Source organism: Caretta caretta, chromosome 14 (genome assembly GCF_965140235.1).
Source record: "Caretta caretta isolate rCarCar2 chromosome 14, rCarCar1.hap1, whole genome shotgun sequence".
Taxonomy (NCBI): Eukaryota; Metazoa; Chordata; order Testudines; family Cheloniidae; genus Caretta; species Caretta caretta.
In genome coordinates, this window is record NC_134219.1 from 37,298,835 (window position 1) to 37,325,948 (window position 27,114).

The 27,114-nt window shown below is 56.8% G+C and overlaps 1 protein-coding gene across 1 annotated transcript; it reads left to right on the forward strand.

The window, feature by feature from the left end:
* The first annotated feature begins 5,392 nt into the window (after window positions 1-5,392).
* Window positions 5,393-26,346, forward strand: LOC142068952 (von Willebrand factor A domain-containing protein 5A-like). Its single transcript, XM_075119070.1, has 16 exons — window positions 5,393-5,452; window positions 6,431-6,510; window positions 16,368-16,554; window positions 16,639-16,707; window positions 16,805-17,026; window positions 18,375-18,568; window positions 19,098-19,269; window positions 19,369-19,457; window positions 19,696-19,840; window positions 21,044-21,097; window positions 21,410-21,574; window positions 22,300-22,403; window positions 22,671-22,879; window positions 25,082-25,218; window positions 25,676-25,785; window positions 26,232-26,346. Exons 1-16 carry the CDS (start codon window positions 5,393-5,395, stop codon window positions 26,344-26,346), a joined length of 2,112 nt encoding a protein of 703 aa, XP_074975171.1.
* Window positions 26,347-27,114: the final 768 nt, after the last annotated feature.

A 27,114-nucleotide genomic window follows, 5' to 3' on the forward strand; every position in this document is an offset into this window, starting at 1 on the left:
ACTTCATGGAGAGAAAATGTTGAGTATAAAAGGGCTCTTTTATCAAGCAGAGAAAGGCGTGACAAGACCCCATGGATGGAAGCAGAAATTGGAAGAAGTATAATGACAATAAGACCCAGATTTGTAAGAGGGTGACTCGTCATTGGAACAAACTACCAAGAGAAATGATGGCTTCTCCATCTCTTGATATCTTTGAATAAAGACTAGATGCCTTTCTGGAAAATGTTTGAGTAAGAGAAAAAAACAGCTCTTCTGACATACAGGAGGCCTTAGGATACGCAGGGGATCAGATTAAATGCTCTAATGGTTCCTTCTGGCCATAAAGTCTACTAACTTATGAAAACCTGATTGTGGCCTGGGGAAGAGCCTCTGTGTTCTACTGTGTATTCGGTGTCATCCCCACAATGAAGAGTCATTGAGTGGGGTGATCCAGGGGAAGCGGCTCAAACATCCAATGTGGCTGGATAGGGACAGGACATCAGCACTGCAAGGGTGGGGAGGGTGTGGCAGTGACATCACAAGGGCCTTAGGCAGGACCTCAGCCTATTGGACAAAGGTGGTGGGGAGGCGATGATCTTACAGAGAAATCTTGACATCAGCCAGGCAGGACAGGGGTGCAGGACAGGGGACACCTCGGAGATCCCTGTGGCTTTGCTTCAGCACGTCTCCTTCTCGAGGTCTCTCCTGGAGGACTGAGTGAGCATTCACTTTCATGTACGTGAGCACAAGGAGGACCCTCTTCAGAGTTTTCTCCTTGTCTTGTACTGGTTTTGCTAGAAAACAGACGACCCTGTATAGAAGGTGTCATAAATATAAAGGGAAGGGTAAAGCCCTTTAAAATTCCTCCTGGCCAGAGGAAAAATCCTCTCACCTGTAAGGGGTTAAGAAGCTAGGATAACCTCGCTGGCACCTGACCAAAATGACCAATGAGGAGACAAGATACTTTCAAAAGCTGGGGGGAGGGGAAAACAAAGGGTCTGTCTGTGTGATGCTTTTGCCGGGGACAGAACAGCAATGGAGTCTTAGAATTTAGTAAGTAATCTAGCTAGAGATACGTTAGATTATGGTTTCTTTAAATGGCTGAGAAATTAAGGTGTGCTGAATTGAATGGATATTCCTGTCTGTGTGTCTTTTTGTAACTTAAGGTTTTGCCTAGAGGGATTCTCTATGTTTTGAATCTACTTACCCTGTAAGGTATTTACCATCCTGATTTTACAGAGGTGATTCTTTTTATTGTTACTTCTTTTTTATTGTTACTTCTATTAAAATTCTTCTTTTCAAGAACTGAATGCTTTTTTCATTGTTCTTAAGATCCAAGGGTTTGGGTCTGTGGTCACCTATGCAAATTGGTGAGTATTTTTACCAAACCTTCCTCCGGAAGCGGGGTGCAAGGGTTGGGAGGATTTTGGGGGGAAAGATGTTTCCAAACAACACTTTCCTAATAAAATAAACCCAGATAAACGTTTGGTGGTGGCAGTGGAAGTCCAAGGGCAAAGGGTAAAATAATTTGTACCTTGGGGAAGTTTTAACCTAAGCTGGTAAAAGTAAGCTTAGGAGGTTTTCATGCAGGTCCCCGCATCCGTACCCTAGAATTCAGAGTGGGAAAGGAAGCTTGACAGAAGGTAAGAGCCTCGGAGAGGTTTGGAACCTGTTCAGTCTGATTCATCAGGTGCCGGCTGAATTCTAGGAAAGGAAAACACTAGATTGAGGTGGCAGCATTATATTCCCAATGTAGGACTTTGTCCCTTAGAATTCCTGGGGACATTGGGGTTTCTCCTTTTTGTTTTCCCTTTTCCTCTGTCCCTCCTACCTTTCTCTTCTTGCTTCCTTTGTTCTTTTCCTCTGCTCTTTTCCCACCACCAGGAGCTCTGTGTGTGGAACGGGGGCCGGGGGGGGGGTTGTGGGAGGCCCTCATAGAGAGGTGAGACTGGAATTGTGCTTCGAGAGTGATCCCCTCGGTGGTGACCTGGGCCATTCTTTGGGCTATTTGGTGAGAACCCTTAGCCTCCCACCCCCCTCAACCTTGATTGGCTGAGGAGGGGGCTATTGACAGGGAGGAAACTCTGCTCTTTGTTGTTCTCTTTTATGACCAAGCAAATAAGTCACAACCAGTTATATGTCTGACCAATGTGGATGCTGCTCTCCATTAATTCTCTCAGAGCAGTTCATGATCCTCTCTAACATTCCAATTCTTCTCAAATACTTGCTGAATAATTCCTATGAACAATTGTTGGTCTGTAGCTCATTTGAGAGCAACCCTGCTACTGACTGGCTGCATCAGCTAAGACAAGTCCCTGTTCCTTTCTCAGCCTTCGTTTCTCCTTCTGTCAAGTACGAATAACAATCCTCTCCCACCTACCTCGCCATGGGTGGATGCTGGGGATCCACTGCAGAGTGTCACTCGGAGCAGAGCAGACTAGGGGGTGTCCTATCACACTGAGCCACATCCAATTATGACCTAATATTCTATTTTATTTGTATTTTATTATTTTAAAATTGTGAAGAGCAGCAACTACTTAGCTCAGACTCAAGCATTTCATTTAATTTTCTAGATCAGAGTGTCTCCCCTTTGCGTAAGACGAGACAGTTTAATGCACTGTGAAGAACAGGAGATGCTCTTGTTTTGCAAACAAATATTTTTGAAAAGAATTTTCATCCTGGATTTAACAGGCCAATGCTCAAATCACTGAGCTATCCTACTTGTTATGATTTCAAGAAACACAGTGGTTTAGTCTGAATAGAATTTCTGACAGAAAACAGTTTCCATTACAATTTTCACACCTTATTTCCTGGGCTCTATCCCTGCCTCCGGGGGGAAGAGGGGGAAGTTGGGTTTGTTGTCTGCTCGTGAGAACAGGAGTCAGGACTGTTGGCTTCTCTTTCTGGCTCTGTCACTGCTTTGCTGTGTGACACCTTGGGTAGGTCCAATGGGAATAGGGTCAGTTCTCTAACTCCAGGCAGCAGTGAGGTCTGTTAAAGCCATCTGCCAAGGAGAAAGGGATGTTTCCAGGTGTTGATTGTCAAGAATTCTAAACTTTGTAAAATGGCTAGTCTAGAGAAACAAGAACTAATTGGGGCCAAACTTTAACCATTGTCTTTTTTAAAGCCCATTCAGGGATGTGAGTCCCAGAGAGCCATAGAGAGGAGGATAAACTTGCCCAAAGTCCCACAGATCAATAGGCAGCAATGGAACCAGGAGTGACACTCCCTCTCAAAGGCAGGGGGACCAGACATTAGGGCCTGGTTGCAATTGCCAGCTGTGGGAGGGAGTGTGCGGCAGTGGTTAGTGAAGGGGTCCATCCATGGCTCTGACACTCAGTGTGACCCTGAGCAGGTAGCTGAGGCCCGTTTGCCGTCAGTAGGGTTGGGGTCCCATTGCTACAGCCCAGCGGGGTTGGGAGGCTCCAGGAAGGTGTGTAAAGTGCTGGGATGTCAGGATCCTGGAGGTGCTGACATCTCCACCCCAGAGGCCGTGTTCTGCACCCCCCTGCTGCTGGCTGAGTTTCTCCGTCCCTTGGCAATCAGACAGACTCTTGTTTTCACAGCCAGTGGATCGCCCTCGTGTCATCACCCTGCCTGCTGGCTGGGCAGGGTAACTCCTGAGGTCACCATCCTCTCCAGCCTGCCTTGGGCTTGGAGAGTGAGGAGGAGGGCGAGGGACGTCTGCTGACCCTGAACATCCACCATCCATCATACCATCACCGAGAGCAAGTGATTGGCATTAGGGTTCCTTGGTGGCTTCCCCTGTCTGAATGGGGAGAGGCAGAAACAGGGGGAGAGAATATCTCCAAAGGGGGATTTCATTTGCAAACAGCCCCCAAGAGCCCCTCACTCTCAGACCAGGCAGGAGCTTCTCCAGAGCCGTCTCCAGTGTGTTTGGAAAGGTTCCAGCATTGGGGCTCCCAGCTCTTCCCTTGTGGGACACTGTTCCCCCGGCTGAGAGTCTCTGAGCTGGGCCAGACCCTGTGAGCTGCTGAGCATGGAAATCAATGGGGAAGGAGGAGTGCCCTGGTCTTCCTGTGCCTAGGGTATTTGTGACTTTGATGTGGGGAATGGTTTCCCAGGAGAAGTCTGGACTCCTGGGTTCTGTTCCTTCTCTAGCCTGGGCGGGAGTGTGGCCTGGATGACAGGAGGGGGCTACTTGTCCAGAGTAACCGATGGTCTTTGGGACTGACCGCATTGATCTAAAAGAATGAGACTTCCTGGACATTGCAGCAGCAGGGATGATGAGGGTGAATGTTGGGAGCAGATCATGCAATGAACTCCTGCCAGTGTGTGTAGATGGCACTCCCTGCACACCTGTTGGGGGAGAAGGGGCTGCTGTGGTTGGAGCAGGGATGAAGAGGGACAGAAAAGGCCCATGAGTGAAAGGCTGCCTTGAGCCCAAACTCAGACCTGCTCCTCGCTTGGTTGCAGGATGGCCAGGCTCCTGAGGGTGTTCAGAAGAAAGGCTCTGCAGGTGGCCCCAGAGCCTGAGGGAAGCAGCTGCCATCTTCCAGGGAAGCAGCTCCTGTCCAGGCCAGACAGCGGAAGTGCCCAGCCTTCTGGAAAAGGAAACCAGCTCCCGGCGCAGGCGCTGAGCTGGGAGAGGTCCCAAACAAGCCCAAATGGAGCTGGCCCAGGATGCGGTTTTGCAGACAGGATCCAGCCCAGAAGGGGTGCCGGGCAGGGTGGCTCTGGGGCTTGTTGTGTGGGCAGCAGCGGCCCCAGGAGCCCAGCCCTCGTTCCCATCAGGAGGCATCGCCCTGCCCGCTTACTGAGGACCTTCCAGCCCCCGCCGGCCAGGAGGGGGAAGGTCCCTGTCCCAGCACCGGCAGCTCAGAATGGGACAGCGGCAGCACCTGGGCCTCTGGCAGCAGCCAGGCCAATGGATGCCACTGCTTTGTTCCAGGTGAGGAGCCAGGCTGCGCTCTGGGAGGGCTGAGGACAGGATGTGAACACCCTGGGCCCAGACGCTCTCCCAGTGATATGTGGGGGGGTCCCCAGCCCAAGTGTCTGGTCTGAGCCACGGGAACCCCACTGACAGCAGCAGCAGTCACACAGCTGCCCCTTCCGCACGGGGAACTGGGGGTCGGGGCATCAAGAGCTGCTGCCACTTTGGTCCTTGCTGCTCCGGGGCTGGGGGAGTAGGCACCTCCCCTGGAGTCCTGGACAGTGGAGGGGGGGCTCTCTGCTAGGGGTTTCTGAAGTTGTTGGGGGCTGAAGGCATCCCTGAGAGGGAAGTGTGGGGCCCCATCTGCCCTGGGTGACTGAGGTTGGAAGGGGGGTTTTTAATCCTGATCTCCCCACCACACCTCTGTCCTTCCCCCAAGTGGCAGCAGGCATCACCCTGTTACCTTCTCTCTCTGGTGCAGGAACCCCCAGGGATTTGGAGCAGGAGGAAGGGGTGGACATGGCTACAGATGAAGCTGCTCCCAAGGTCATCAGAGAGCAGCTCCAGTACAGAGAAAAGGTACAAATGTTCCCCACCTGGGCTGGAATCAAGATTGTCTTGTCCCTTCCCAGCATCCCCACCCCCTGCCGAGGGTCTTGTCCCTCATGATCCACCACCCCTAATGGGGCCCTTTTACATCCATGATGTGGGACCCCCAATATGGGGGTGTTTGTCCCACAACAGCTGAGGTCGTCTCCCCCCACAGGCACTGTCCCAGTTCCTGATCCTGCTTGTGTAGGAGGCGTGGGGGATTTGGTCAATAGGCGGGTCCCCACAATCCCCCATTGAGGCCTGAGCCCTGGAGCTGGTGTGGGTGGGGAAGGAAGGTCCCTAGCTAACAGGTTCTCTCTCGCTATACCCCACTCCTGGTGGGTACAGGATGAGGGGCAGCAGCTCCTGTTCCTTCAGGCCATCTACCCCGCATGTCTGGCTGCACGGGAGAGAGAGGAGGACACGCTGGAGCCGCACTGCTGCAAGGCGGCTGTGGTGAAGAGGATCATGGTGAGTGAGACACGCCATACGGCAGCTGGAGGGAGGAGAGAGACATGGGATTGGCAGGGGTATGGCCGGGCTAATGGGTGGGGGCTGGGTGGTGTTGGAGGGAGCAGCAGAGGGCAGGGATTGCTGGGGCTGAAGACTGGGGAGAAGAGAAGGGAGAAATTCTGAGATTGGTGGGTAGTGGGCAGTGGGGGAATTGTGGGGCTGGAGGGCAGCTGAGACTGGAGGACAAGGAATCACATGGTCCCAGCTCAGTAGTTGGGATGGTGCTGAATGGGGGCTGTTTTGATAGGGAGGAGGAAAGAAGGGGATTGGGACTGAGCTGGGCAGGAATCCTGGAAAGGGGACAAATTTGATGGGCAGGAAGGAATCGGAGGAGCGGGAGGTGGTGGGGGATCCTGCTGGCCACGTGGGGCACTGGCTGTGTTATCTCCTCACTGGGAGGTGTTAGTCGGGCCTGAATCTCACACAGCCCTTTGTCTCCTTCATGTCTCACAGGAGCTCATTGAGGAGCTTCCCAATGACTCTCCACCCTGTGCCGTCCTCGCCAACTTTCTGACTGCAGTGAGCAACCTCAGGTACCGAGAGAGCCGCACCCCGCCCTGCCGCCGTCTCCCCTAACCCGAGTGCTGCTCAGGCCCAAGGCTGGCAGTCACTGTCCCTCCCCCTCCCAGGTCACCTCCCAAGAGTGGCTCCTCTGGCAGAGATGGTGGGGTGGGAAGGTTCACTCTGTCCTGGCTGGGCTGTTCTTTTCACTAAAATAACATTACAGGGGCCTTGGGGAGGGGCTCACTCCCAGGCTCAGATACAGGATGGGCAGCAGGCTCCAGGGAACAGGAGCTATTCCTGTCCTGACACTGTCTGTCTGTGACGCCTTGGCCTTGTCATTTCCGAGCTCAGTGTCTCAGTTTCCATCCTTGCCAGCCTGTGCCTATATTCCTGTGGTTCCGTGTCCATGTTGGCGACAGTCCCACCCCCGTACTGCACAGTCTAATACCAACTCCTCTCTCTTGCCAGCACCATGAAACCTGCCCTTGAGCCAGACCTAGAGACCCACCTCTTGTGACTTGCCCTTCACTCCGTCTTCACCCTGGGACTGAGAGGGACACCGCTCGCATCCAGGTACATCCTCCTCCATCCTCCTACTCTTCCAGAGTGGTCCTTGGTCCCTGCTCCCTTGATTTGCTGGAGCTCCAGATTTAGGGGTGGAGTAGGCAGAGATGGAACAAGCTGCAAGGTTGCATCCTTCCCTCCAGCAGCTAAGAGATTATCTGTTACTGTGGGATTTCTTTCTTTCTTTCTTTCTTTCTTTCTTTCTTTCTTTCTTTCTTTCTTTCTTTCTTTCTTTCTTTCTTATGCCGTGTTTTGCCCAGCAGCCCAGCTTCCATCCGCAGCAACTTGGCTGTTTCATACTCTTCTGCCTACAAGGCCCTCTGCAAAGACCTGCTAAGCTCATGGTTCGAAGATCCAGTTGTCATCAATTCTTGCAAATTGCCTGCAGTTATATGTGAATGAGAGAGGTCAGGATATGTGTTTGGGAATCTCCACAGTGCTTCCCAGAGACCCCTCTTCCTGTCCTGTGGCAGGGGTAGGCCCAGTTTCCCTAACCCTGACCTATGCTTTGCAGGCTCTGCACAAAGTCATGCCAGAGGTCCTGAATGCCATGCTGAGGAACCTGATGGCAGAGTCCCCAGACACAGACAGGCTCCTCTACATCTAGGAGGTGAGCCCCATAAGGAGGGCTGGGGACCAATTTTACCTTAACTCTTTGGGGGACTGATAAGGAGAGACTGGAAGATCCATTTTCTACTCTGTCCTCCTAGCAGGGTCCCCAGTGGGCCGTCCTTGGTTGGGGAGGTCAGTGAAATGCAGTATCAGGTCCTTCCTTCTTGAGGGACAGAGGAAGGAGCTGGGACTTCAAGCCAGAACTCTGCCTGGTTCTGTGGAACACTAACCACGGGGCCCCTGGCTATCTTGGGGAGTGAGAGTCTGAAAACCCACCCTTCCCCCGCCGCTCCAACACACACACACCATAGATTTGGGAGATGGTTCTCAGAGAAGAGGCACATGCTCCTTCCTAGAGAAACAGGAGGAGTCCAGGGAATCAGCCCTTCCCTCTGATCTGCTCTGAAATTCCCAGGGGGATTGTGCTCTCAGTCACTCCCTACATCCCCCCAAGGATTTGCGTAGCAGGGAAGGGCAAGGCTTCAGTCTCCTTTCTGGTGAACTGTTCAGGAATCAGGAGTTCTGGGAGGATGAGACCAGCTGCGACACCAAACATTGTCCCAATCTAGAGAGACATTGACAAGTTGTGTCCTGCAGGGTAGAAGCTGCGTCCGAGGGAAAGAATCCCCTTCTACAGCTCTGCCATCAATGACTCAGATATTCCCCCCTGCACAGAATGTCTCAGGCCCCTGGGGCTGGGGCTTATTTGCAAAGCATGTGCACGTGGCCATTGAGTCTGACCTGCCTCCTTTCCCCACAGCATGTCAGCTTCTGGATCGTGTCCAGGATGTCCCAGGAGAGAGCCAGGGCCATTCGGAGCAGCACAGCCCTGCTGAGATACACAGTCACCCTCCCTGAGTTTGACGTAAGTGACCTCTGACCCCAGCTTCCTGACTCCAGGCGTAGGCGGGCTGGCTCCAACCGGCTGTAGGATCTGCTGCTACAGGGGCTGTGGCTTAGGAGTGTTCTTCATGGGGAGGCAGAGTCAGAGCAGGGACTGAGCTAGGCTTGAGTCAAGTTCTTCTTGTCCTGGTTAAGTGTTGTCCCTGGGCCTTTAAGGGGACCATGCTCCAGCCCCTGCTTGGCATCCCAAAGCAGCTCCTGGCTCCCTTGGCAGCAGAGCAAATGAAGGGTTGATCTCAAGCTCCTCTCCCCCAGCATCTCCTGCAGAAGAGTTAAGGGGAAGGAGCCTTCTGGCCCAGGGAGGACAGGGAGCTGACAGGAAAATGCTGATGGAGTCCCCTCTCCTCTCCCTTCCATTAGATCTCAGCCAAGTTCCCTAGGATGGGGCACCATGTGGCCCAGCTGGCTCTGTTTGTCAGTGACCCAGACAAGGACATCAGCCGGCAGGCCAGGGAGGGGACTTACAGGCTCTACCAACTGATGCTCCAACAGAGGGCTAAGGAACCCAGCTGGGACACGGAGCCCAATAGGGGACTGAGACTGACCACAGATGAATAATGGGACCCCAGGCAATTTCTCTCAGACTGACCCCAGCTGGAGGACAAGTCTCTCTCTGCCTCTGTTCTTCTCCACTCCACTGTGGAGTCACCAATGGGATTGGAAGGACACAGAAACTGCAACCAGAATGATAAAAGTCTCTCTCTCTCTCTCTCTCTCTCTCTCTCTTCCAGGCCTGACCATACATGAGGCAGAAGATCTGTGGTGCTACGACTGGCACCAGGATAGCAAGCTCCTGGGCTACAAGAACACAGCCAGAGTGGGGGAGGTAAGGGCACTGTGCCAGGGCATGACACAGTCCAGGGAGCGGGGCTGGCTGGGTTCCCTGCAGTGGATGCCTCCTGGAGACAGGAAAAGAGCCCACTCCTTATTTCCAGCTCAGAGTTCCTCATCCAGCAACCAGTGGGACAGGCTGGTGCAAAAGGTCCCACATTGGAACTTCACTAGTTGCCATGATTTCAGTGTCTTACATGGATCCATTGCTACGTGGCATAAGGAGAATCCCTGGGTGGGTGAGTTAATATAGGATTGTGGCTCTGGGTGTCTCTCTGCTCCTTGTCCCCCTGGCTGATCTCAAGTGTCTGAGAGAAGAGCACTGGGTCAGTCACTATTGCTTGATCAGACCCTTGTTTAATTCCCTGCACCCTGTAGAAGCACAGAAAGGAGGTGGGCTTAGCCCAATTCCATTGCCGGTCAGGAAGCAGTATGCCCCAACCTGGGAACTGGGTAGGGGACACAGTGAGCTCCAGAGCCAATATGGACCACATGCGCCCCACTCATGTTTCCAGACCCGGCCAGGGAATGGCAGAGTATCTAGACCTTAGCCACTGTTCCAAAGAAACGGATTGTCACTGACCCAAGTTGCGGCTACTTGCTGAATAAGTAGAAAATCAAAGACCTGCCCCCCACCCCCACCCCATCTCACAACTGTGGTGAGAATATTCAAACCTTTGAACACACCATAACACCATAACACAGACGGGAGTCAAAGGTGAAATGGGTTATTTGTACAACATCACAGAGGAGGCCTTGGAATGGCTCCTGGATTGACAAGGGCATCTACAGAATGCTGCTCTACAGACGCCCCATGAGAGAGACTGTGTGAGCCTGTCCCGCCTCCCACAAGCTGAATTGCTGCAGCAGAAGAAAAGTCTCCTAGGAGTGCCTGTGATGGGGACTGGGACATGAGTCTCCTTATCCTTGTCATGTTGCAGATTGGATTCCCCTTGGAAGAAACCAAGGAGCTGCAGAGGCCATACCCAGCCACTAGAGAAATCACTAAGTTGGGGGGAAGAGACCTTTGGTCTGTCAGCTCCAACCCCCTGCCACTCGCCCCACACGTACGCACACTCCTCTCGCCCCTGAGGTGCAGGAGATCTCTCTGCTGGAAGCAATATAGGGTCCCTTGTCATCTCTGTGCCCTGCACAGTAGAGTGGGCCTGCTCACACACATTAGAGATCCATTTCCAGCCTATCATGGCCCCTGAGATAAATTGCCCTCCAGAAAGAGTCACTGGAGGCTTTGGTCACTGAGCATCTGCGATCTTTTAATAAAGGGGCTTCCCTGAGCCATGGGACCCTGAAAGCCTCTTGGGGAATGAACTGCCTTGGCTGCAGCAGCTCTCTTACCCTCCCTTTGGGCCACTGGACGGTGATGCCATTGTACCGCCAGGACTTGGAGGCTGGCTCTGGGCAATCTGCTGGAGCCTCGTGTCCTCTTGGTTTTAGGTCTTTGGAAAATTCTTCTCGAAGGCGCAGAGAAGATACTTCCTCCAGACAGCGGTACTGGCCATCCACGACCCCCTGCTGCTTGTCAGCCAGGCTGGGCTGGTGCTAGTCTAATCCCTCCTGGAGGAAGCCCAGCAACTGATGGGGGACACGGTAAGTAGCTGCAATAGACTCAGGAGCTTGGGGTGGGGCCCAGGGCCTCATTTCCATCCTATCGCCATTCGCTGGCCCGGGACCAAGGAGCCTAGTGGGGGCTTCTGGACTTCATAGACTTCTGTTCTTAGGTGTTCTGCTATCACTCCTGGGAAGAGCAGGAGAGTCCCCTTAGTGCCCTCTGTGAACCTTTCCTGCCCCACAGACCTGCACTCATTTCTCCATGGCCTAGTGTCCATGTCACCCGAGCCACCATCTAGAGTTGCTCCCATCCCTGGCAGTCTGCGAGGCCAAGAACTGACTGGTGGTGGCGACTGACCAGGAAGGGCTGAGGCACATGGGCATGGAAAGCTGGTCTCGCTGCTGGTAGGGCTGGACCCACTGTAGAGAAAACGGGAGTATTTAGTCAGCAGGGGCTGCTGACCTGCCCTGTTCCCCGGGGCTGCCATCCTGTGGCTTCAGCTTTTGTCACTGGGGTGACTTGGGGAAAGGTCTCAACCTCTCCCCATCCCACTTCACTGCTGCCAGAATCCCTCCTGCCCCCCGCCACCCTGCTAGAGCCCCCTTCCTGCCCTACCTGGGTGGGGATGGAGGTAGGGATGGAGGAGAGGGTTCTACGAACTTGAGCAGTGTCCCCAGGTGGGTTGGAGGTGGAACAGCTGTCAGGGGCACTGATGGGGAGGTGGCAGGAGCTCACCCTACAAGGAGCGGGGTTGGCACTGGAGGTCACTAGAGAGGAGAGCAAGCCTCCATCCTGGGGATCAGGAGGGTGAATCCACCACTCAGACATGAGCAGCTGCTGGGTGGAAATGATGGCGCTGGTTCCAGGTGCCCTTAATCCTCCCTGATTCCTGGGGAGTGTCTCAGTCTCTGACATGTTCTCGTTCCCCTGCAGCACGAGGATGTCACAGCCAAGGTCATGTGCCAGCTCCACATCATCCAGCACTTGTGCCAGATGCCCGAGGCGCTGCAAGGGCTGTGGCTCATCTGATGCTCTTAAAGGTTCCCCTCCCTGTTCAGCAACTCCTGCTCCCTGCTGCAGGTACTGCTCTGTCTCACTGTAAATGGGGAGCTAGTGGAAGCGGAAATGGAGGCCCCTGGCACTCACAGAAACTCTCTCCCCTCTCTGTGGAGCTGGGTCCTTCTCTCGGTCCCCCAAATTCCTTCATGTGGGGCAGGAGTTCTTTCCCTCACACCCATACCCCTCCCCTCTTTCCTTGATCTCACCCCCATCCCATTCCCTTTGCTCGCAGGCAGAGATCTTCCTGCCCCATATGATGCAGAAGGACCTTTGTGTCAGGGCTACAGACTGTCTGCCCAACTGAAGCTCAGGAAGCTCCACATTTGAGGCGGTGAGGATGGGACAGAGGCTCAGGGCTAGCTACATCTCCTGCCCTTTATTCTTCCTTTGGCCCTTCTATGGGCTCTCAGTGTCTGACATGCAGAGAAGCCTCCTCCCCCCGTGTCTTCTAGGCCCTGGGGTAGTGTGACAGCCTCCCAGATGGGTGCAGTCAGAAGCTGAGCCACCTCAGGGAACAGTGAGGACAGGTCACCTTGTCCTAGGAAACCAAGCAGTGCTAGTTCTCAAAAAGGCTGAGAGGGAAGACCCCGCTCCCTCATGGAGCTAAGAGCCATTGACTTCAATTGGTCTCTTGGGGGAGAAATGGGATTCCTGCAGTATAGCCTGGCTGGGAGAGTTTCTGGGAGGAGGCTCCTGTCCCTCAGTCTTCAACTGCATCATGCAGTCTCATTCACATAACATCTCCGCTCTCTAGCTCCACTTCCCGCAGCAGGATAAATGAACCTTCAGCTCCTAGAGAACGGACTCTAACCTCCTTCTGATCAGCAATGGGGTTTCACCATCCCCTCAACAAACCTGTCAGCCGGGTTGGACCGGATTTGAAGGAGGAGGGCATCATAGAATCTTAGAATATCAGGGTTGGAAGGGACCTCAGGAAGTCATCTAGTCCAACCCCCTGCTCAAAAGCAGGACCAATCCCCAATTAAATCATCCCAGCCAGGGCTTTGTCAAGCCTGACCTTAAAAACTTCTAAGGAAGGAGATTCCACCACCTCCCTAGGCAACGCATTCCAGTGTTTCACCACCCTCCTAGTGAAAAAGTTTTTCCTAATATCCAACCTAAACCTCCCCCACTGCAACTTGAGACCATTACTCCTTGTCCTGTCCTCTTCCACCACTGAGAATAGTCTAGAACCATCCTAGGTATCTAACAGGGTGGCTTGGCCTGTCGTTGCCAAGCCTGGAGCTAGGCCAAATTGATGACCAAGTGAGCCCCACCTGAGAGGAAACAAGGGAAAACAGCAGCAAAAGTACAGAAGCAGATCGAGCTGTTCAGTAGACGGCGTTGGGTCAAAACCTGGAGTCCAGGGTAGGACTGGGTTCTCTCACCGTCCCTAAGGAAGGGGACATAGAAGACCATAGAAACCCAAGAAGGGCAGGCCGAGCTGAAATCAGGCTGAGGAAGAGCTCCCCACAGGGGTGGAAGGCCTTGTTGCTGTTCAAGGCAATTTGTATGGAAGGCGCACGACCCAGGAAGGAGTGGAAAAGGTGGGGGAGTAGCACTGTATGTAAGGGAGCAGTATGACTGCTCAGAGCTCCGGTACGAAACTGCAGAAAAACCTGAGTGTCTCTGGATTAAGTTTAGAAGTGTGTGCAACAAGAGTGATGGAGTGGTGGGAGTCTGCTATAGACCACCGGACCAGGGGGATGTGGTAGATAAGGCTTGCTTCCGACAGCTCATGGAAGCTACTAGATCGCATGCCCTGATTCTCATGGGTGACTTTAATTTTCCTGATATCTGCTGGGAGAGCAATACAGCGGTGCATAGACAATCCAGGAAGTTTTTGGAAAGCGTAGGGGACAATTTCCTGGCGCAAGTGTTAGAGGAGCCAACTAGGGGGGGCGCTTTTCTTGACCTGCTGCTCACAAACTGGGTAGAATTAGTGGGGGAAGCAAAAGTGGATGGGAATCTGGGAGGCAGTGACCATGAGTTGGTTGAGTTCAGGATCCTGACGCAGGGAAGAAAGGTAAGCAGCAGGATACGGACCCTGGACTTCAGGAAAGCAGACTTCGACTCCCTCAGGGAACGGATGGCCAGGATCCCCTGGGGGACTAACTTGAAGGGGAAACGAGTCCAGGAGAGCTGGCTGTATTTCAAGGAATCCCTGTTGAGGTTACAGGGACAAACCATCCCGATGAGTCGAAAGAATAGTAAATATGGCAGGCGACCAGCTTGGCTTAATGGTGAAATCCTAGCGGATCTTAAACATAAAAAAGAGGCTTACAAGAAGTGGAAGGTTGGACATATGACCAGGGAAGAGTATAAAAATATTGCTCGGGCATGTAGGAATGAAATTAGGAGGGCCAAATCGCACCTAGAGCTGCAGCTAGCCAGAGATGTCAAGAGTAACAAGAAGGGTTTCTTCAGGTATGTTGGCAACAAGAAGAAAGCCAAGGAAAATGTGGGCCCCTTACTGAATGAGGGAGGCAACCTAGTGACGGAGGATGTGGAAAAAGCTAATGTACTCAATGCTTTTTTTGCCTCTGTTTTCACTAATAAGGTCAGCTCCCAGACTGCTGCGCTGGGCATCGCAAAATGGGGAAGAGATGGCCAGCCCTCTGTGGAGATAGAGGTGGTTAGGGACTATTTAGAAAAGCTGGACGTGCACAAGTCCATGGGGCCGGACAAGTTGCATCCGAGAGTGCTAAAGGAATTGGCGGCTGTGATTGCAGAGCCATTGGCCATTATCTTTGAAAACTCGTGGCGAACCGGGGAAGTCCCGGATGACTGGAAAAAGGCTAATGTAGTGCCAATCTTTAAAAAAGGGAAGAAGGAGGATCCTGGGAACTACAGGCCAGTCAGCCTCACCTCAGTCCCTGGAAAAATCATGGAGCAGGTCCTCAAAGAATCAATCCTGAAGCACTTGCATGAGAGGAAAGTGATCAGGAACAGCCAGCATGGATTCACCAAGGGAAGGTCATGCCTGACTAATCTAATCGCCTTCTATGATGAGATTACTGGTTCTGTGGATGAAGGAAAAGCAGTGGATGTATTGTTTCTTGACTTTAGCAAAGCTTTTGACACGGTCTCCCACAGTATTCTTGTCAGCAAGTTAAGGAAGTATGGGCTGGAAGAATGCACTATAAGGTGGGTAGAAAGCTGGCTAGATTGTCGGGCTCAACGGGTAGTTATCAATGGCTCCATGTCTAGTTGGCAGCCGGTATCAAGTGGAGTGCCCCAAGGGTCGGTCCTGGGTCCGGTTTTGTTCAATATCTTCATAAATGATCTGGAGGATGGTGTGGATTGCACTCTCAGCAAATTTGCGGATGATACTAAACTGGGAGGAGTGGTAGATACGCTGGAGGGGAGGGATAGGATACAGAAGGACCTAGACAAATTGGAGGATTGGGCCAAAAGAAATCTGATGAGGTTCAATAAGGATAAGTGCAGGGTCCTGCACTTAGGACGGAAGAACCCAATGCACAGCTACAGACTAGGGACCGAATGGCTAGGCAGCAGTTCTGCGGAAAAGGACCTAGGGGTGACAGTGGACAAGAAGCTGGATATGAGTCAGCAGTGTGCCCTTGTTGCCAAGAAGGCCAATGGCATTTTGGGATGTATAAGTAGGGGCATAGCGAGCAGATCGAGGGACGTGATCGTTCCCCTCTATTCGACATTGGTGAGGCTTCATCTGGAGTACTGAGTCCAGTTTTGGGCCCCACACTTCAAGAAGGATGTGGATAAATTGGAGAGAGTCCAGCGAAGGGCAACAAAAATGATTAGGGGTCTGGAACACATGAGTTATGAGGAGAGGCTGAGGGAGCTGGGATTGTTTAGCCTGCAGAAGAGAAGAATGAGGGGGGATTTGATAGCTGCTTTCAACTACCTGAAAGGGGGTTCCAAAGAGGATGGCTCTAGACTGTTCTCAATGGTATCAGATGACAGAACGAGGAGTAATGGTCTCAAGTTGCAGTGGGGGAGGTTTAGATTGGATATTTGGAAAAACTTTTTCACTAAGAGGGTGGTGAAACACTGGAATGCGTTACCTAGGGAGGTGGTAGAATCTCCTTCCTCAGAGGTTTTTAAGGTCAGGCTTGACAAAGGCCTGGCTGGGATGATTTAACTGGGAATTGGTCCTGCTTCGAGCAGGGGGTTGGACTAGATGACCTTCTGGGGTCCCTTCCAACCCTTATATTCTATGATTCCAAGGAGCCGGGTGAGTCAGGGCTGCGGGGGACGGTGCCGTGAGGGGGAGGGTGGCCCCATGGCTGACATGGCTCCTCCCCCCCGTGCCCATGGGGGGTCTGTAGCCGATATCCCCCTCCCCCCAGTGCCCCTGCACCACAGCTCAGTGTCGGTGTTGATCCGAGGCTTTGTGGCGGACGTGGGCTGCCAGCTGCTCCACAGGAACAAGGAGCTGGGGCCCGTGGAGGCGGTGTTCAAGTTCCCCGTGGACGCTGAGGCGGCTGTCGATGCCTTCCAGGCCTGGCTGCGGGGGGCCTGCATCCAGGCCCAGCTCCAGGAGAAGAGACAGGTGCTGGGGGGCAGGGGTCCCGGGGGGGAGAGAGGAGGGGGCCGGGCTGGGGGGATCTCGGGGTGACCCCATCTCTCCCGGCAGGTGCATGAGCTGTCCAGGGATGTGCTCGTCAGGAGGGCAGGGGATCTTGGGGGGCAGGGGGATCTGGAGGTGAGCCCATCTCTCCAGCAGGCACAGGAGCTGTATGGGAACGTGCTGGCAGGGGGATGTCAAGGGGATCTCAGGGTGACCCCATCTTTCCTGGCAGGCACAGGAGCTGCATGGGGATGCGCTGGCCGGGGGGCAGAGCTCGTTCCTGCTGCAGCAGGAGGAGGCCGGGGGCGACATGTTCAGCTGCTCTCTGGGGAATTTGTCCCCCGGGGAGGAGGCGATGCTGACCCTGAGCTACACCTATGAGCTGCTGCTGGAGCATGATGGGGCCGCCCGCTACGTGCTGCCAACTGTGCTGCACCCTCGCTACAGGCCCACGGTGAGACCCACAGATCCCCCTGCAGCCTCGCTACACGCCGTCCAGTGAGACCCACAGATCCCCCCCATACTCCCCTGTACCCCAGCTGTGTGCTTCCAGCCATGCTGCACCCCTTTTGACATGCCTCATGTTGAAACCAGGCCTATTGGTGGCCTAGATCCCGCATAGCTCCCTGTACCACATAGCCCCCAGAACCCCAGCTACACACCCCATGGTGAGTGATCCCGCAGTCTGTAACTCCCTGAAATCTCCATAGCCCCTTCTATGTACCCCACACTGAAAGACCCACATAGCCCTCATAATGCCCAATAGGCCACAACTGTGTTCCCTGTGGCAAGTGCCCCCCCCAGGGTCTGCAGTCCCTGCCCTAATGTATGTGACCCACCCCAGCCATCCTGAAATCCCCTGATATCCCAGCCCAATACACCCCCAATACCTCATACTCCCCATCCTTCCCCCCACTCTCCCAGCCCCCTGGCCTTCACCCCTGGGTCTCTCTCTGCAGGGTGGGATGGGGAGAACATCACCCAGGAGGTCCCGCGGGTCCTCCATGGGGAGCTGTCCTACACCCTGAGCCTAAGCGCCATGCTGCAGTCGCCCCACAGCATCCACTGCTCTCCAACTGCCCCCTCAGCCCCCTGAGCTATACAGCCAGGGACCACCACTGCCCAGGTAAGGGCTCATCCGGACACCTGGGTCCCGGCCATCCCCACTGGGAGGAGGGTGCTGGGGGTGGGGCAGGGGGGAGGGTTCTGGGGCGAGGGGTGGGTTCAAGGAAAGGGGCTGTGGGCGGGGGGCGGGGGGGTCCCAGGGGGTGAGAGATGTGGTGTAGGGCAGGGGGTGGGTCCCGAAAGGGGGAGCATGGGCCAGACTCTTTGGGTGATTATGGGGGTGGGGGAATTGAGCGACTCCAACGGATTTGGGGAATTTCCTAATTTCTCTGGGGAAAATCTGGACAGGTGGAAATCTGCCAGTTTGGGGATGAAATCCCTGGCAGTCACTGGGCTCTGTAAGTCTTTAGTGTCTGGGATTTTCCCTCGCCTTGTTTCTCAGTGGAAGTAAGTGGAGGTGGGGGGACCAGGAAAATGTCACCCCCAAATTGGAAAGATTTAGCCCCCCCCAAATGTCAAATTTTTGCAATTTTTCACCAGGAAAATCCAAATTCCCGCGTTGGCCTTTGGGGTTGTTCTTCCTTCTTTTCTCTCCACCTAACCGGGGGGGCAGCCAGCGTTCCCACGGTCTGCCCCCCCCGTCTCCATTGGGGGGTGCCGAGCCGAGCGCAAGAGCCAGCGGGACCCTGCCCCCCCAGGACCCGTGTGGAGGTGACTGTGTGTCTGTCGCCCCCCAGGTGTCGCTGGCCCAGGCCCCCCGGTGGGACAGGGAGTTGGAGCTGCTGGTGTATTACACGGAGCCACACAAACCCAGCGCGGTGCTGGAGGCCCGGCTGCCCGGAGCCGAGCCAGGTGCGGGAGGGGATCCTGACCCCTACTACCCCTGGGCGGGGGCGCAGAGGGGGATCCATGGGGTGGGGATCTGGGGAGGGTGAGGTAGGTGCTGAGCGGTGACATGGGATCGGGGGGGGGCACGGGGCAATGAGGGGGATGATGGGGGAATGGGGGGTCCTAGGACTGATGTAGGTGGGTGCTGGAGGAATCTGGGGGCAGGCGAGGGTCAGGGGACAGGAGCGGGGGGTCTTGGCAGAGCTGGCATTGGCAGGGCAGGGTGTCTGGGAGCAGGTGGGCACTGGGGAGCACTGCAGGTTTGGGAGGCATGGGGGAGAACTGGGTATGGGCGAGCAGGCCCTGGGGGGCTGGGTATTGGGGGTGGGGGGATCTAAGGAGAGAGGGGGTGGGGGAGGGACAGAGCAGTGGGGGTGGGTCTCTAGGGCAGTTCGAGGTGCTGACAGGGCTGGGTATTGGGATTGGAGGATCTAGGAGGAGGGTGGTGTGCGGGGAGGGACAGAGCATTGGGGGTGGGTCTCTGGGGGCAGTCATGGGGCTCTGAGGGGCGGCTCACAGGGGCTCGACCCCACGCCCACCCCATTTGGGGACTGGCCCCCATCTCCCTGCAGGCTCCCTGATGGGCGACCCGGCCGTGATGATGACCCTGCTGCCCAGAGTGCCCGAGGCGGTGCCGGCCCAGAGCCAGCCGGGGAGTTCGTCCTCCTGCTGGGCCGCTCCGGCAGCGTGGCCTGCCTCCTGGACGGCAGAGACCTCTCCCGACAGCGCATCAACAGCACCAAGGCACGGCAAGGCGGGAGGCTGCACTAGATGGGCCCGGGGGAGCAGCCCAGGCTGGCTGGGCCCATGGGGCTGACTCTCCATCCGTCTGTCTGTCCCCAGGAGACCCTGGTCCTCCTGTTGAAGAGTTTGCCCCTGGGCTGTTATTTCAACATCTATGGCTTTGGGTCTGAGTTCGAGTCCTTCTACCCGTGAGTCCGAAGGGCAGGGACGGGGCTGGCTGGTTTAGGAGGCAAGGCTGGTTAGTGGACAGAGGGTGTCTCTTGGTTAGGGGGCAGGGCTGGTTATGGGACAGGGTGTGTCTGTGGGTTGGGGGCAGGGCTGGTTAGGGGACAGGGGTGTCGGTGGGTGAGGGGGTAGGGCTGGCTGGGGGCAGGGTGTCCCTGGCTCCGGCTGTCCCAGCCCCAGACCTGTCGGCGCCCCCCGCAGGCAGAGCGTGGAGAATACCCAGCAGACCAAGGCCGAGTCCCTGCAGCGCCTCCAGCTGCTCCAGGCTCACCTGGGGGGCACCGAGATCTTGGAGCCGCTACGAGCCATTTACCGCAGCCCCTGCCGGGACGGGCACCCATGCCAGGTACCGGGGCGCCGGGGCCAGCCGGAGGGGCATCCTGGGGAGGGCTTGGAGAGTGATTGTGGGGCCGAGGGGTGATGTGGGGGGTCGCAGAGGGGGATGCGGGCCTGCGGGGACAGACTTTCAGGACCGAAGGGAACATCATGATCATCTCATCAGGCCCCAGCTCCTCGCCCGCAATCCCCCCCCGTGACACTGCTCAGCCCCTCGCTCCCCCCGGGGACAGCCCCGCCCCTCAGGCTGAGTCACCGGCACCCCCAAACCCTGAGTTACAGGCGTCAGGTCACAGCGACACCCCCCAGTTGCTCTGGTTCAAAGCAGTGAGTGCCCCAGGCTGCTGAGGGAGACCAACCCCCTAGGGTCTCTGCCAGTCTGAGCCAGGGGAAAATCCCTTCCCCACCCCACACGTGGGGGTCAGCTTGCCCAGAGGATGGGGGCGAGACCCCCCCAGCCAGCCCCCTGGGAAGGATTCTCTGCAGTAACTCTGAGCCCCCCCCCACTCCCAGTGCCCCGCTGCCGCCCATGGGGTGTTTGCTCCCAGCTGTTGCTGTGGGCCATACGCCATTACAGGCGCCTCCTTGCCAGCCCTCCCTCCCCCCACCCCCCACTCCCCTCAGCTGTTCAAGGGGGAGACCCTGGGAGAGGGGATCGGAGAGGGGCTGGGAGCCCTGTGGGGCAGCCGAGCGGGGCCAAGAGGTTGCTCGGAGTGGGCCTGGGTTTCTGGGCCAGATGGGGGGCCGGTGCCTCTGGGGGTGTGAGCAGGGCGTGGTAGGTAGCAACTGCTGGGGGCGGGGGGTACCTCTGTATAGAGCTGGGAGGGGCAGCGCTTTGTGCTGTGCCTAGCTCTGGGGGGTGCCCTGCAGCCGGGAGGGGCAGGGAGGTCACTGGTGGGGGGTCAGCAGGGAGCTCCTGGAAAAGTGCCCACAGCAGTCGGTGGGTTCTTGTCTCCAGGGGCTGGTGAACAGGTGATGGGTGGGGGTTGGGGTCATGCCTAGGGGTTGGGGGTCACAGAGATAGGGGAGGTCAGCAGTCCCTATCTGTCAGCCCCTCAGGGGAGATCTCTGGGAGGGGAGGGATGGGGCTGGGGGTCTCTGGGAGGGTCAGTGGGGCAGACTCTCCGGGGGCCTGCTCCCGTTCCCAACAGGGTGGGGGTGTTTCTGGGGGGGTTGGGGTCCCCGGCTCTGACAGTGTCTCTCCCCTGCTCAGCTGTTCGTGTTTACGGACGAGGAGGCAGAGAACACCCAGGACATCATTGCAGAGGTGCAGCATCACTGGGGGACCCACAGGTAACTGGGGGTGCCTAACCCCATAAGCATTGCCATCATGTGGCCCCCCACCACCATAGTGCCCAGCATCTGCCCAACCCTTTGCCTCACCCTGCCTCCCAGCCCCGCCAGCATGGGGAGCCCCCCCCAGTCCAGCCAGCCCTACTGGCCCCTCTCCAACTGCCCTGCCCCCCCCCCCCCCAGAGCACTGGATGGGCCCCACCAGCTCTGTCCCTCCCAATCCAGTCTCTGCCCCCCAGCAGGTGCTTCTCCTTCGGCATCGGGGACTGGGCCGGTCCCCCGCCAGGTGCTGCAGTCTCTGAAGTGGGCCATGCAGCCAGCGGTGACTGGGATCTCACTGAGCTGGGATCTGCCCCCTGGGATGCAGGCCGAGCTGCTGCACTGGGACCCTGAGGTGATCTTTGCTGGGCAGCGGTGCCTTGTCTACGCCCAGCTCCGCGGGTTGCCCCAGGTGAGAGAGTGAGGTCCCCGCACTGGGATGCCCCCAGGACTTGGGGTCAGTGACTGAGGCAGGAGCCCCACAGTCCCCTCCTGGGCGATAACTCTGACCCCTAACGATGGCCATTGGCTAGAGCTCCCTGTGCTACCCCAGCCCCATTGTTCTGAATGGGGAGAGTTAACTCTGACCCCTTACGATGGCCATTGGGCCAGGGGTCTCTGTGTTACCCCAGCCCCATTGATCTGAATGGGAATTGATAAATCTGACCTCTCACGGTGGCCATTAGGCTGCAGGTCTCTGTACTAGCCTGGCTGCATTGGTCTCAGGGCCGGTCTACACTACAAATGTTCATCTCCCGCCAACGTAGCACTGTCTGCACGGGGGGCTACGGTCGGTGTAACTACGCCGCTCATGGGTGTGGATTTTTCATGCCCCTGAGCGATGTAATTCTACCAAAGTATGTCGTGTAGACGAGACCTCAGTGGGGATTGATAACTCTGACCTCTAATGATAGCCACTGGGCTGGAAGTCTCTGTGCTACCCCAGCCCCATTGAGCTCAATGGGGATTGTTATCTCTGGACCCTAATGCCGGCCATTGGGCTTACGAAGCCAGCCCCTCCAACTGGTGTTAATTGGGTGTATTTGCCCCCTTTGTTCTGTAAGCTGGGTCTGAGGGGTCCCAGGGCATCTTCTCCCCCCTTGCATTCCACCTCTGACCACCTTTCTTTCCCCGCAGCCCCCAGACATTCCCATGGGGGGCATCACCCTGCAGTACCGCATCCAGGACCAGACCTACAAGGAGACGCTGCAGTTCTCTCTGCAGCCACAGGATGGAGACAGGTGACAGCAATGCTCCCCTGGCTCCCATCCCCCACCCCAGGTAGCTGGGTCCTGCCTCCCCACGTCCTCACCCCAGCAGAACAGAGACAGGATGGGACCAGCCCCCTTCTGTGACCACTAGACCCCACTCCCTTCCTGGGGCGAGGATAGAACCCAGGAGTCCTGGCACCCACCCACCCCAATCCCGCTAGACCCTGCTCCCCACCCCGCAGCGGCTGGAACCCAGGCGTCCAGGGCTGACCCCGTGAATCTCTCTCCCTGGCACAGGCTGCCCGTTCAGCGGCTGGCTGCCAAGTCGCTGCTGCTGGAGCTGGAGGGGGCCGTGGGCACGGGGTCGGAGGGGGACGGGCGCTGGGCAGTGGAGGCCAGCCTGAGCTTGGGGGTCGTCTGCTCCCTCACGGCCTACGTGGGGGTGGACATGGAGCGGGGGCAGCTGGTGCAGGGGCTGCTGGTGAGACGGGATGTCCCGCTGGCAGGTAACCCCCGAAGGGGCTGGGGCTCCTGGTGCCACGGGGGGACCCAGCATGTGGGGGGAACTCGGGTGGGAGGGGGAACCTGGTGCCAGGGAGGGGGGCAATTCAGGGAGGGATCCTAGCACGGAGGGGATCCCAGTGTAAGAGGGGGGACCCAGAAGGGGCATGCGGAGGGCGTCATGTTTACGGGATAATGTCCCTTTGGCCCTCTCCTTGCCCCCCTGACTCCCGGGGGCTGTGCTGTCCCTTCCCTGCTCCAGGGCAACGGCGACCCCAATCCCCAAACCTCCGGGGCATGGGGAGAGCAGGGGCGCTGGCAGGGTGAGACGGGGACTAGCGCACGGGGGGTGTCCCCCCCCCAGCCAGAAGAGTGGGACCTGTGCCAGACAGACGGACAGAAGCAGACAGGCATGCAGAGACCCAGAGTCAGACAGGGACAGAGACCGAGAATCAGCCGACAGACCCAGACGGGGACAGGACGGAGAGACACAGAGAGAGAAACAGACCCAGTCAGACAGACAGACCAACCCAGATAGAGGCCGGGACAGGAGGGGCGGGCACATTGCTGTCATGAGCAGACCTGGCTAGTAGGGGGCCTCTCGCCCCCCGGCATCCTGCCATCATCCATGGAGCGCAGCACCCACCCCTGCATCCATTGGGGCTGGAGGAGGGGTCCTGGCTGGTGGGAGAAGAATGGGGCTGTGGGGACTGGATCTGGGGGTCGCAGTCAGGGGGGAAGGGGCAGGAGCTGGGAGATCCTTCCTGTGATGGAGCTGTGGGGAGAGGAGGATGGGGCTGAGTGTGGGGAGGTCCCATCTCGGGGAAAGGGGCTGGGGGGTATGGAGGAGGGGTCCCAGCAGTGCGTTGGCTCTAAGCGCCTGGCGGGGGGATGGAATTTTCTTCCCTCCCTTTGCTTCTCTGGGTCTGTCTTCGGGCGCTTGTCCCGTGACTTGGCTGCGGCACGTGAGTACCACTGCTACGCATGCCTGCAGCTCCCAAAGTCCAGCGCCGGCCATCTCCTCCCTCGCAAGCGCCTGTCCTGGCTCTGTGGCCTCCCAAAGCTCAGCCCCCCCACCCAAGGGCAGACAGTCCTGCAATCAGAGGGCCCCACCGGAGACGGCACCCCAGAAAGGTGAAGGGGGCTGGGAGTCAGGACTCCGGGGGTGGGCCAACGCCAGGGTGACGCTTCTTCGGGTTAGAGACCCATGTGCCCTGAAGGTCACGGAGCTGTGCAAGTCTTTAAAAACGACATAGAAAACGAAGGAAATTCCTGGGTGAAAAACCTTTGTGTCACTGAGGGAGGGGGAATTCTTGGCTGTTTTTTTTTGTGTCGTGAAGCAAATTATGTTGAAAGAAAATGAATAAAAAAATAAGGAAACCCTCAGGCAAAAAACTCTGTGAAGGTGGAATTTGGGGTGTAAGGTTTGTGTCAGTGAGCTAAGGGTGTGTGTGGGGAGCGGCGGGGGGGTGGGATCAGTAGTTTTTCCTAACAGGAATGTCTCTGAGCAGTTTTCTGTGAAATAAACCCAGAGGGCAATTCCCAGGCAAAAAAAACCTTGTGAAGCTGGGTCTGAGCTTGGAGGTTTGTACAGGCGAGTTCAGGGGCAAAAGTCTTTATTGGCACCTTCTGGTTTATAAACAAAGAAACCCACAAAAGGCAGAAATTTTAAAGTGAAGGTTACCTTAAAACCTGTATTTGGAGAGTCTGGAAATACAAAGTGACTGTAGCCCAGATAACGTTAACTCTGCCCCGTAACCCTGGCCCATGCATGGCTATACTATCATATAGACTCTGTAACATCCCATCCCCCGCTACCCCTTTAGACTCTTGTGTCTCTCTCCGGACGTAGGTCTGTATCACAGGTTGTAGTGGGGGATGGTCCCGGGGTCAGACTGTGTTTGAGAAACAGCGTGGGGTCGTGGAATTAATGTCTGTGTAGGAACATTCACAGGGAGTTGGGTGCCTATCTCTGATTGAAAGTTAATTGTCATCCCATGGGTGCAAGAAGGGGCAGAGTTAAGGATGACTGTGGTGGGGTTAAGGGTGCAGAAGAGCAGGTTAAGGACACCCATGGAGGGACAGAGTTAAGGACACACAGAGGGTGACAGTTAAGGTTGTTGGCTGTCCCCCAGCCTGGACAGGCCATGTCGCTGTTCTGTACCCACAACCCTGTGCCAGCCCCATCTCCCTGTGTCTCTCCCCAGAGCGGGCACCGGAGGAGTCTCCCTTGCTGAGGCTGGTGTCTCTGCAAAATGCCAACGTCTGGTGGAACCTGGACCCCCATCTGGCTGCTGTGCTGGGGGTGAGCGAGACCGACGCCAGGGGGAGGATACCCAGTGTGGTGAGCGGGGGTGCAGAGGAGAGGGGAGAGATCGGGGGCAGGTGCCATGGGTTGGGCCTGTTCTCTGCTCCCAGATGAGATTGGGGGGGTAGTCTGAGGGTGACTGGATTAAAGGTCCCCTGAACCTGGAGCCCAGTAGGCAAGACGGGCCGAGATCAGCGGGCTGGGAACCCCCTAACGGGGTCGGAGCATTGGATCGAGGGGGCCCAGGGCCAGGTGGAGGCACCCAGGTTGGGCCCTGTCTCAGGCCATCTCTCTACTCCCTGGACATGGCACTGGGCATCTGGGTAGAGGGTCCACGGAGGGGGAGCGGGGGCGATAGGAACCCTCCGAGTCGGGGTGGGGGGATGGAGTGGGGGGTCCCTAGGGAAGGGGGAGGGCTGAGTGAGGGATGGAAGTCAGGGGAGGGGACCAGGCTGGGCGCTGACTCAGGCTGTCTCTATCCCGCCCCACACAGGACGTGACCCCCAGCATCTGGGCCACAGTGCTGTCCATGGTCTGGCTGCACGGCCAGGCCGTGGGGCAGCGTGACGAGTCGAGCTGCTGGAGGCCAAGGCTGTGGGCTGGGTGCGGGACTGAGCAGGTGAAAGGGAGCCTGGGGGGTGGGGGGCAGGGACAGGGTCCAGGGTCTCGACCCTGAGAGCCCCTGCCCCATGGGGCCCCTGAGCCTGGGCCCCAGGAACCTCCATCCTCATGCCCCTGTCCCCACGGCCCAGAGCCATGAGCCTGCCCCCCATGTCCCATAGCTCAGCCCCCTTCAGGGCCCTGAGAGCCTGTGCCCCATGGGTCCCAGGGCTCCCATTCCTGAGATTCCTGCCCCCCAGGGCCCCACAGCCCAGCCCTCGAGAGCCCCCATCCTCAGCCTCTCCCCATCCCAATCCCAGCACCCTTCTGGGGTTTCTGTGCCCCGCCCCTCAGCACCTTTAATTCCCAGCTTCCCAACCCCCACGCCAGTTCCCCACATGCTGTGAGCTCTGTTCCCTTTTCCCCCAGGCCCTCCCCTTGTTCCCCAGGCTGGTGTCTCTCCAGTACCCCCCTCTCATTTCAGGGGACCGGCTGAGCGAGTGCCTGGAAGCCGCCAATGCCCTGCTGGGCTGCAGCGTTGGCCCTGCCATCTTCGGGCTCTGAGCCCCCTCTAGGATCCCCACACCCGGTCCCCAAACTACCCTGGGCGTCCAACTGGGAGCCCGAGGGCCAGCAGGGGACACTGGGTGCAGACCCACCTGGCCGGCCTGTGCCCATCCCGGAGCAAACCCCCAGCTGGGATCCCACCTCTGCCACCAGTTCGGATGCATCTGCCTCCCACTGGCTGAAGAGGAGCAATGGCTGTCCCCCGGCTCCACCCCACTCTGACCCACTGTTGAGTAACCCTCACGCTGCTCACAGCCGCTGCCTCCTCTCCGCATTGTGGGCGAGTCCTCGGCATCACCTGCATCAATGTCACACATTTCTTCGCTTTTTACAAATGACTGAGGGGTCCCTCTGTAAATAGCCCCCGGCCCCCACCCCAGAGGTGGCTGCACTGACCTCGCCCTGCCTGAGCCATCCAGTGTCAACCTAGTCCCATCTGCACGGAGTTCAGCTACTGGACAACCAGCCAGACCAACCGGATCTTTGCTTGTCCAAACACAACCTCACTTTGTCGTAATGGCAGTTTTCTCTTCGCTGGACAATCCTGAACGCAAACACGAGCGAAGTGATTGGCTTAATTCTTCATTTCCTCTCTGCCTAGGTCCAGACTAGAGCTGGTCAGACATTTTGCAGCTGAACAGTGCTGTGTTGGCAAGTGCAATTCCATGGTGAAGGCTGAAAGTTGGAACCAGGCAGCAGATGGAGGAAGCTTGCCCCGTGCTGCGTGTTGTGAATCCGTCCCCATTCACCAGCTGCTGAATTCTC